Source organism: Otolemur garnettii, unplaced genomic scaffold, assembly GCF_000181295.1.
Source record: "Otolemur garnettii isolate 467f Iridium unplaced genomic scaffold, OtoGar3 scaffold00053, whole genome shotgun sequence".
NCBI classification, from domain to species: domain Eukaryota; kingdom Metazoa; phylum Chordata; class Mammalia; order Primates; family Galagidae; genus Otolemur; species Otolemur garnettii.
Genome location: NW_003852448.1, coordinates 10645160 through 10656947, shown reverse-complemented (window position 1 = coordinate 10656947; position 11788 = coordinate 10645160). Strand labels below are relative to the sequence as shown.

The 11788-nt window shown below is 41.6% G+C and overlaps 1 protein-coding gene across 2 annotated transcripts in view; it reads left to right on the top strand.

Annotated features, from left to right (window-relative positions):
* The window catches only part of CNTNAP2 (contactin associated protein like 2), a 1940687-nt gene that overhangs the window by 1259228 nt on the left and 669671 nt on the right, over positions 1-11788 (top strand). For both annotated transcript variants that reach the window (XM_012806491.1, XM_012806492.1), the window contains one exon: positions 5254-5454. In XM_012806491.1, coding sequence (XP_012661945.1) covers positions 5254-5454 — 201 coding nt within the window. The remainder of the gene's footprint in view (positions 1-5253; positions 5455-11788) is intronic.

Here is an 11788-nt window from a genome sequence, read left to right as displayed (position 1 = left end):
TGGGGATCCCCCTTCAGGAGGGAGAAGCTGTTATGTTCTGGTGGGGATCCCCCTTCAGGAGGGACAGGCTGTTATGTTCTGGTGGGGATCCCCCTTCAGGAGGGAGAAGCTATTAATGTTCTGGTGGGGATCCCCCTTCAGGAGGGAGAAGCTATTAATGTTCTGGTAGGAATCCCCCTTTCCTTTCCTTCACTGGCTACTTTCTGGCTTTATCAGTCCCCAGTCAGAGGCCCAGCCATGCAAGGATATGAGTTCCTGTGATGTGAATTACTTGGGAATTATAGATAGTTTGAGGATACGGATTCAGTCTTGTAGGTAGCAGAAAGATCTTTCAAACATACTCACGTCAACATAACTAAACCGATTAATCTTTGGGACTGTCATTGCTGAGGACAGGGACATGTCACTAGAATGTGTTCCCAGGGTCTGAAATACATCATTAAATCACGTGTTTATAACAATATACAGTGTGGCAATTTTTGACTATGTACTTGCATCATGAGTCAGATGCTAAATTCTTCATAATCCCAAAGGACATTTTCATAAGACAGTCATCTGAAAACAATATTTGAAAAGCACAAGTTCATCAGTTTCTTCTTCATTAAAAAGGAATTTGGAATTTGCCATTTATAGTAATTTCTGATAATTTGTGTTATGTAAAGACTCTGTGCATATGGAGATAAGATTCTTAATTTTTCTCCTTATGCCATAACCAAAGGAAAATCTATGTAGTGTAACTACCCCTTCCTTCTTTTAGATGGTGGAGATCTGAAAAGTCATTAATACCCATTTGTCCCTTAAGATGTAATGGCTAGTTAATACAGAACTATTACAATGTGTAACATAAATTGTTATAAAATAATTAGCAAAATGCAGCGGCAGTAATTATTTTATTCCATCAAAATAGAACTTACATATTACCTTTTATATTTGTTCACAATTAGTCTTAAAATGTCATGATACTAAAAAACTAAATCTTTGCATAAAATGCATACATATGTGTGTGCATTCCTTTCTTAATGTTCTTAAAATGAAATTTGATTGAGGCAAAGAACAGTATTTCAGTATGTGAATTGCAGCATGCCACTTTCCTGCTCCAACCCTTCCAATGCCCGCAGATTTTTATCTGTTTTTGTACCAAAATGCCAACCCCCTACAATGATGGCTCAGCTTTTTGGGCCACCTCCCGCCCCATCTCTGACCTCCTTGGCTCCCTCCATTTTCCCCTTTCTCACTCATGGGCCTATTTGCATACCTGGACAATGCCAGGAATATTCTAGAATTACAACATTTATGTTTCTGGAAGATTTTCTCCAGACATTCATGTGGCTCTCTGGATAACTGGTTCCTACTCAATTAAAAAATACAATCCCCATACACACTGAATATCCTCCCCTTCCTTAATTTGGTTTATACTTGTGCCGTTATCAAGTGCAAGATATGTGTGTGTGTGTGTAATACGCTCTTGGTAGTGGGTTGTTAAAAAAAATCAATCAATAAAAATAGAAGAAAGGAGCATCAGCCATTTGAGAATTGTGTGCCAGAGGCTGATTGTAACAGAAACGAGATAAAACTAACCCAATTAATTAATGGATTTTTAATTAGGTAAAGGTAAATCTACAAGGTTAGATGTAAATGAAAATTGTAAGAATCATGTCAGAAAGTGACAGAATTACTAAAATATATGGTGGCTTTTTTGCTGTGTCCAGGGGACTAAAGGAAGGTAATTCCAACAGGCTGAAGGTAAAATTGAAAAAATATTTAGATTATGTTATATTTATATATAAGTAAAATTTTAATTGTCTTGCTAATTATCTGTTATTCTTCCCCACCAAAATACAAGAATGTAAGCTCCCAAAGTTCCCAAATGTCTGTGACACTGTGGTCCCCTCAGTCTCTACCTTTCTTGTGCCAGGTGATGGAAGCTATTGGGTGGACGGAGGAGTGGACATCAAGCAGACAGAGGGCGAGCAGGGGTCTGACCTGGAAATGTGTGTGGTGGGGAACATGGAAGTAAAGTTCAGGACCCAGAAGTCACTAGAACCAGAACCTTAGCGACTCATCAGTCTTAGCAAATTGCCCGTCTTTAAAGTTATTGCGGTTGTGGAGGACAGAGCCCGGCAGGTGGGCCCCTTTTGTTCTACCTGCTGACTGAGGCTGCCTCACCGGCATTATTTTGTACATATTGGAAAGAGGTTCCTGAGTCTTTAAACAGAAGTGCGCCTAGACTGCCTTTCCAGCATGAATTAAGAGAGTTCTGAAGTACTTCGCAGGAGAAGGCTTTTGGCAGGAGGTTGTTAAAAAAATAAAATAAAAAGGAGCGTCAGACATCTGAGAGTCGTGTGCCAGAGGCTGATTGTAACAGAAAAGAGATAAAACTAAGCCAATTTAATTAATGGATTTTTAATTAAGGTGAATCTGTAAGTCTGGATGTAAACGAAAATCAGTTTGTCGTCAGAATCATGTCAGAAAGTGACAGAATTAGTAAAATATGTTGTGGCTTTTTTGCTGCATCAGAGGAACTAAGGGAAGGTAATTCCAAACAGGCCGAAGGTAAAACTGAAACGGTAATTATCTATGGAAAGCGTATCACCGTGGGAGGCACCATCACTGAACTTGTTCTAACTGGTTCTAGAAGAGTTAAGGAGAAAGTGTGCTGGTGTCCAGGCGAATTGTTACAGACCCGGGGGGATTACCAGGCGGAGGGGTGAGGAGACCTCTCCAGGGTCTGAGGACCGTCCTGGCAGAGCCGGAGCCGGGGCCAAAATGCTTTTTAAGCAGCTGCTACATTGAAAGCTTTGTTCTCTTTACTTTTTGTTAAAGCATTTCTCCACTCAGTATTTTTTGAAGGCCCACTGTGTGCCAGTCATCAGGAATCCCTGCCTGTTTACTTTTTCTGGGTGGAGAGAGAGACACACAGAGAAATGAAAATATGGCCAGGTCACAGGGAGATGATGCCGGGAGAGGCAGAAAGCCGGAGAGGGAGGCGGAGAGGAGCTGGGGGGACGGGGAGGCGAGGAAAAGCTGGCCTGGAGCACAGACCTGCAGGGGGACGAGCGGGCTGGGAGGGGCTCGGCAAGGGCCCCCCAGTGAGCAAGGAGGGAGGGGTGCGTGTGGGGGTACAGGGGAGAGGCCCGCAGCAGCCGGGCCCCGGAGGGGCGGCGCCGCCTCACGGACTTGACTTCTACTCTGGACCACACGGAACACCTGTGCCACACGAGGGCCGGGTGCAGAGCATCAGAATCCGACTCACCTGGCTGCCCTGGGGAGGTGCGGGAGTAGATGTGAGGATGCGAGGGCCTCTCAGAGGGTGTGCAGGTGAGAGGTGAGGGGGGCTCAGGCCGGAGCAGTGTGGGGTGTGCGTGTGGGGAGGAGTGCTCAGGTTGAGAAACCATGGTGGGGGGACAGCAGAGGGGACGCGCCGAGGGTGGGTGATGCCTCAGAAGAAAGAGAGGAGGTGGCGGTCTTGGCCTGCGCGCCTGGAAGAATGGCGTGGTCCTCTGCGCAAGGTAGGAAGGGAGGCTGCCTGAGAAGGAGCTCCGGGAGTTCTCGCCCCCATCTCCCCATCTCCCCTACCTCTCCCACCTCCGCCTCCCCCTGTCCTCGGGTTGATCCTCTGATGAAGGTAGATGCTACCCGGCTTCCCAGAGCGCAGAGCTCAGCGGTGGTTTTCCCTGGGTCCCATTCAACATGTTCCTCTTTCCCCATATTTTCTGGAAATCTGCAGTTAGATCTATAAGCGTCATCAAATTCACGCTTTATTTTCACCAGTTCGACTTTACACCTAATGTCGATTGTGTGATTAATCAGTGAAGTGGGAAACTTCAGCCTGTAGGAGACCTGTGACGATCCTGGTCCTTGGGCGAGGCCTTCTTACTGAATCTAGATTGTACACAGCAAACCCTTCGTTACAAGGGCTGCCAGCGGGAAAGATGAAGCTTTTCTTGCCTCCTTTGGTGCTTAAACAAGCGCAATCTTGAAGTCAGAGGGCCACAAGTTCCCCCTTCTACTAATCTGTGAGATCTTATAAAATGATGATACTCTAATTCTATCCATTTAGTCTTTTTTACAAGTGGAAATATTTCCATGAAGGTAACATTTGGTTACAGTACATACTGAAAAGACGAGCTAAAAGCCTGATTCTTTGCCTTTACTTATGAACATTCTAAATAACTAGTCACCTAACATCTTCCAAAATTAAAGATTTTTACTATTTTAACAAACTTGTGGATTTCAATACACTTGATGTATTTTAATCCATTGCAGGGACTTCTTATTGATGTAAACGTTCGACTCTTCTCCGGCCCTGGGGTTTGGGAGCGGCCCCCAGTCTCCCATAGCTTTTTTTTTTTTCTTTTTCCTGATGTGATGATACGTTCCTGCCTCATCTTTCATCTTGTACATCTCCAGCCCTGGAATCAATCCTTCCTCCAGGGATCCTGGTTTACTCTTACTGAATGGAAAACGGCATTTAGTGACGACAGTCTGGGGCCTAGGGTGGTCCTTGCTTTGGAGCTTTTTCGGGGTACAGAGTCAGGACCTATGTCTACCTTTTTAAAAAAACTAACATTGTTTTAGGTTCTTAGTGATGCTTCAAGAAAATTTAAAAATGTATAGAGCTTTTGTTTAACATCATCTATTTTATGTCTGACTCTTCTTTTCACATACTGAAATTTTCAGGGTCCAGAACACCAAGATAATTACTCATTTTCTTTATCCCACATGCACAGAGCATTTCCATAACAGAGAATGCAATGTCTAATTTTGCCTGAAAGGTTGGGGTGAAAAGAACATTTGTTGACAAGACGAGGATGCATATTCTATCAGAGCACACGGCGTGGAGGAAGACCCAGAGGCCTGAGAGAGCACAGTTCACTTAGGAAAGAGCAGAATGCTATTCTAGCACAGGAATAGTGGGTCACAGAGTCAGGAAGGAGTCGGAACATAATGAGCCTCACATCCAGTGCGGCGGGCGTTAGGGAGCCAGCCAGAGGCACACACTGTTTCAGTTTTATTTGCAGGAAGTATCTTGCATTTGCTTTTAATAAAAATATTACTTTTCTACTTTGTCCTTATAAGCAAAACATACATATAAGAAAAGAGCAAGGTTTATTTAAGGAGTGCTGTCTTTCACTCAGTTCTATACCAGTTCATTGAAAATCCCAGCTAGAGGGTAGCTGAGTTGTACTTTGACATTTGGCGACGTGAGTGCATACTAATATACCAGTGCTGTGGTCGTTTCTCTCCCCACAGAGGACAAAGTGTGGACCATCGTGTCTCATGACTTGCAGATGCAGACGACTGTGCTCGGCTACAACCCAGAAAAGTACTCGGTGACACAGCTGGTTTACAGCGCCTCCATGGACCAGATGAGCGCCATCACCAGCAGTGCCGAGTACTGTGAGCAGTACGTCTCCTACTTCTGCAAGATGTCAAGGTTGTTGAACACCCCAGGTAGGCCGCGAACGGAATGTGACTTAATTACTATCTCAGCTGGCGCTTGGAATTGCCTAGACAATCCAGCAGGTGTGGTGGTTACCGCCCTGTAGTCCAGTCTTCAGTGGTAGGAAGCTCACAGGAGGAAAGTAGAACTGGGCTTGTTTTCTGGCGAATGAAGCTAAAAACGTATGATTTTGAAACAAGATGCCAGTGTTTTAAAATTAGCAGATTTTTCTTTTTTTGCGGTTTTGTGTGTATCCGTGTGTGTGCGTTTCTGGTGCTTCATTATCAATAGTGGATTTGGGGAAAGTTTCTCAGTGATCAGGTGCCGGTCTTTGAGGCCTTCAGGTGTCTTTAATGTAAGAGAAACGCTTCCTCGGGCTGCGTATAGGTAAACAGGATATAGAACAGCGACAGCGTGTAGAGCTCTGTGTTTCATAGTCACTTAACAGTATCTGTCTCAAGAAGTTCAGCTGGAATATTATCTTACGGTGGCTGACCTTTCGCAATGCTTTAGTGTGTGTGCGTTAGAGAGATTACAAAGCATACGCTGAAAATAACTTTACCTTAGGAAAGGCCCTTATACTCTCAGGGTCTTGGCAGTAAATCTAAGGTGTTGGCAGCCCCATCCCTGAGTCTAGTATAACACAGTGGAAGTAAGTGTGTGCTTTGAGTCCAGGAAATGAAGGTTTATAACTTTCAGCCTTGCCACTTCCGTTGAATAAACCTTTATTTTGAGAAATAGAAATTGTATATACTTATATATGACATGTTTTAAAATATGTACACACCGTCGACTGGCTAAAGCAAGCTAATTAACACACGCATGACCTCATGTACTTACTATTTGCGTTGAGAACACAACTGCTTTCTGAGCAATTTTCAAGAATACAATGCCTTGCAATTAACTGTAGTCACCATGTTGTGGGATAGGTCTCTTGATATTAAGCTTCGATTTCCAGCGTCTCTTCTCTCGAGCAGAGAGCATAACGCCTATTTCAGGGTGATTGTGAGAATTTAATGAGGTAATATACTAAGCACTTAAAGGACCAGATCCTTTTAAGGACATCATACGTAGCAAACTGTATATTATTGTTTTTTAATAATAGTAATCAATGTTGGAAGTGACTTTCTGCTGTGTCTGAGACCCAGCAGGCTGTTTGATGACCCAAATTAGTATGAGCCAGTGTTGTAAGGAGTAAAGTTATAAGAAAAATTGCTCACGATACTGTGAAGATTTCCGTGCTTTCTATGTGCAAAGGTTTATGCTGGAACTATAAGCAGAGTGTCCGATAGAAAATAAGGCTGGGGAGGAGGTGTTGGGGGAGCCCGTGAATCAGAGGCAATGCTGACCTGGGGTGGAGGGGCTTCATCCTGAAAGCCTCACTTCTCACACCTCGGTGTGCATTAGAATAACCTTGAGAGATTAATAAACCACAAATTTTGAGTCCCATTCCCTCAATTTCTGACTCAGTTGGTCTGAGGTGATGCTTGAGAATTTACATTTGCAATAAATGCTGTGGATGGTGCTGTGTCCCCCCAAAATCCATGTGTTAACCCCTGACACCCTATATGATTATATTGGAGATCAGGCTTTTAGGAAGTAATTAAGGTCAATGAGGTCCTAATGGTGGGGTCCTAATAGTTTGTCTCATAAGAAGAAAAAAGGGCCAGGCGTGGTGGCTCACACCTGTAATCCTAGCACTCTGGGAGGCAAAGGCAGGATTGACTGAGTTCACAGGTTTGAGACCATCCTGAGCCAGAGCAAGATCCTCCCCTTATACCCACCTCACACCCCCTGTGTCAGGCATCTGTAGTCCCAGCTACTTGGGAGGCCAAGGCGACAGTTGCTTGAGCCCAAGAGTTTGAGGTTGCTGTGAACTGTGACACCATAGCACTCTACCAAGGGTGACAAGTGAGACTCTGTCTCAAAAAAAAAAAAAAAAAAGAAGAAAAAAGGAACTCTCCCCCTCCCTCCGTCTCCCTCCCTTCCTCCACTGCCTCCCTCTCTCTCCCCCTCCCTCCCTTCCCTGCCCTCTCCCTGCAGTCCTCCCCCTCCTCTCCCTCCCTCTCCCATGTGAGGGGACAGCAAAAAGATGTCCACCCACAAGCTGGAAAGAGAGGCCTCACCAGAAACAGCTAGCACCTTGATCCTGGGCTGTCCAGCCTTCAGCACTGTGCACAAATAGATTTTCAAGCAGATTATTACAATGAGTTCTCAGGTGATGCTGATGGCCCTAGAGGAGAGACCACCCTTTGAGAACCCTCTGTGGGCACTGGCCCTTAAAGGTCAACAGCCTCACTCTTCTCTGACTCTTTTTTTCTATTTACCTTTATGGAGCTTTTCTCTCTTTCTTTCTTTTTTAATTATGGAATCCCATTTTCAGTGCTAGAAAAAGTCATATAAGAAAATCACAGGGCACAGGAACCATCAACCGTTAATGGGTCACATCAGGTGTGTCCACTCTGTTTCAGGAGCAAATGCTCCTCAGTGACGTTCTTCTCACAGATTTCAATTAATTAGTCTTCAATCCCAGCGTGGGGACGTGGGGGTGGGGACAAATTAATAAGCAGGAAAAAGAAAAAACTTAATACCTTCATTTTTATTTTCTCTATTTTCATTATTTCCTTATCAAACTGCAAAGTCAATTTTCACTCTTTGAATTTTGCTCTGGTGATTAAAAACTACAGCATGGCTTCCAGATATGTTCACCTTACAGTTTAGGCTCCAGGAGAGTTGGAGGTGAGGGGGGTGGTTTACCTTTCACCATCCTGGTCTTGGAGTTCAGTTTCCCCTCAGCCACCCGGAAGCCTCATACATTAATTATTCTCCTTTACAAAACACAGGGTGTGCAAAACAATAGAAAAATTGTAAGAATTGATTTTTTTGTTTGTTTTATTTTGAGACAGGGTCTCATGAGTGCTGGCTAGAGTGCTGTAGTGCATCATAGCTCACAGCAACCTCAATCTCTTGGGCTAAAGCGATCCCCCTGCCTCACCCACTGAGCAGCTGGGACTACAGGTGCTCACCACAATGCCCAGCTAATTTTTCTATTTTTAGTAGAGACAAAGTCTCAGCCTAGCTCAGTTTTGTCTCAAATGCCTGAGCTCAAGCAATCCACCTGACTTGGCCTCCCAGAGTGCTAGGATTACAAGCGTGAGCCACTGTGCCTGGCCTGAACTAGTTTTTAAACACTATGTAGTTACATTTTCTAACAACGATAAACATGGTACTTTTCAATTTCCAGATAACTCTTTGCTGGGGAAGAACTGATAAATCAAAATGGAGCAAATTTTTAATCTGCACAATAAACAAACTACTTGCTTTGTGTTTTTAGATATTTGTAGATTATTATTGTACTTAATAATTGTACCTTGAAAATAAGCTTATCATATGATTCTTGAGTTTTGGGGATATCCTATATGCATCAAATCTTTCATTCACATAGGATTTATACTTAATAAATGTTTGCACATTTGAATGAAAGGAATAATATATAGTTTAAATATTACCTTGCCCAACCTAAGGCAGTTGTTTTTAAACCACAGCATACATCAGAACTTCCTAATGGATGTGAGAATGCTTATTCCATAGCCTTCCTCTCAGGCTTTGATAGGAACTGGGGCCCAGAGATGTTCGCTTTTAACAGACATCCGTGAGTGATTCTGTGAACCATACGTTCAGAAACATTGTCTTCAGTTTAGGACATGAAGGTCTATCGTGTTGGAATTTCAGGTGTTCTTCACGTGGGAAAAGATTAAAGGGAATGTTAGGATTTATCTGACTCATCAAAATAAAATGGCATTCATAATTATCTCCTTCAGCTACATAAGACTGGCATAATATTTTTAATACTTTTGCTATATTAGTCTCTAAACATCATAGAATGAATTTCAGCCATTCTTCTGAATCATCCTACACACTTCCAGTTTCTATTTTCCAAACTAATTAATCTATAGACCAGCTGATTCAAGAGCAAAAGTGTTCGTGAGAGCAAATTCCTTGTGTTCATTATTCTGTATATGTAAAAATAAGACAAACACAATTTAAGGTAACTCTTTGTTTTGTTGAGGAGCTGATGCTCACTGTCATCGGGCTTCTCCCTCTGTCATGATAACATTCAATTTTAAATATCCATTTCCTCATTCTTAACTAAGACTGAATTATAGTGGAACTTCTGTAGTAATGCTTGTGACATCTGTTTGAAAACAAAGTATATTCATTATAGTCGTTGCAATTAGACTGAATATCAAACGAGTTTGTAATCGCTATGCACTTAAAATGTTCTTCTTTATTTTGAGAGACTTACCCTCAAGAGTTCATGTGGGGCTCTGTAGTTTCTGATGATATTTATAATAAAGAGTTGATATACATATGGACCTCATTTTTATTTTGATAAATGTTTGCACCCTACCATTAGCTAGCAAATGTGGAATTACTTATTATTGGTTTCTTAGAACTTTTTTTTTTTTTGAGACAGTTTCAAGCTGCTGTCCTGGGTAGAGTGCTGCGGCATCACAGCTCACAGCAACCTCAAACTCTTGGGCTTAAGGGATTCTCTTGCCTCAGCCTCCCAAGTAGCTGGGACTATAGGTGCCCACTACAATGCCCAGCTATTTTTTGTTGCAGTTGTCATTGTTGTTTAGCTGGCCCGGGCCGGGCTCGAACTCTCCAGCTTTGGTGTATGTGGCTGGCACTGTAACCACTGTGCTAGGGTGCCGAGCCAAGGTTCTTAGGACTTTTACAAGGATAGTAATATATGGCCTACAATGTTTTCATTTTGTTACTATAAAATTTTAATATGAAACCAATTTTAAAATAATGGTTTTTCCATTATTTATGCTTGTAGTGTAACTGTGACTTCAGCTGTCCTTTATGAAAGACACAGAAACAAAACAAAATTTATTTTATGTAGCAGAGCCTGGTTAGCATGAGGCATACCAATGTGGGAATGATCAACTTACACAAAGACTGAGCCCCTGGGTGCTTAGCCAAAGGGTGTCTATGTGCTTTATATCCTAGAACTGCAAATGTAACAATATCATAAACTTATGAAAGGCTAAAGTTATTAAATAATAAAATCTTCTGAAATAAGAACTTGGAGAACTTAAACTTAGTAAATCAAACACCGAGAGAAAGTTTCATCAGATATTACTTATATAGTCTTAGTCAACACTCCTAGTAATTTTACATAACCAGAGTCTTTCTCTGGTTTGGAGACCTATTAGCATTCTTTTAAAATGCTTATTTGTTAACTTTGATGCATTATATCATATATTTATCTTACAAATCATATTATACCTTCTTTCTGCTGGAATAGTTATTCCCTACATATGTAAAGATTTGTTTAATTATAGAAGTAGATATAAATTACGTGTTCTATTTTCTGACCATTTTCAGTGCAGTTCTTTTAGTTTCCAGGATTTCATTTCCTTTAATTTCTCACTGTAGTCTAATTCTCACAAATCATATTTTTTATTGCTTCTTTTATTGAAATAAGCAATATAAAGTATCTACCCTCTTGTGTAGTTTACTGTTAGATTTTGTATATATTAAAAAGGAATCATGCTCACAATTTCTGCCCATATAGTAAGTTGTATAAAACTCAATATACTTTAACAATCCTAAATTATGATTTAGTGGCATCCGAAAGACAAAAGAAAACATGACTCTGGCATCCTATTTTTAGCAAAATATTCAAAAATTTGGTGCAGTTATCAAGAAAATGAATTTTTTCAAAATTTGTGCTATGTATTTTGAGAAATCAGGATGTTTAACTCTTGAGACCACACAGATAAAAACATCAACTGATTCCAGCTCAAGATTGTTTTCAGTGAGTCAAATTTATTGTGGCTAATCAGTTTATTAATCAAAAGATTATTCGTGTCTTTAATTAATTATTGTGTCCCACCATTATATTAAGATTGGAGGAGGTAATTAACTGAGACAAGCAAGGACAACCATAATAACTAAAGGGTAAAACTAGAAAATTAAATCTAGTAACATTCTATACTCATGTAACTGGGTTCTGCATGATGAATACAGCAGTTGACAGGGACAGAGGTGGAGCAGGGACAAGAGTTAGACGCCATTTCAATAATATGGAAAGGAGTTGATGAAGAGTCTCAGCTGGAAAAATAGAATTAATCAGCAACTATTTATTAGTGCTTCCTGGGTATCATGAACTGTGACATAGAAGTCAAGATAGGAGGAAGTGAAGGAGTTGTTTGAGTCAACTAAGAAAAAAGAGAGATGAAGTTGTGAGTTAGAGCTGTCAGCGTGTCCAGTGAATCTGAAGTTGTGAGTTAGAGCTGTCAGCGTGTCCAGTGAATCTGAAGTTGTGAGTTA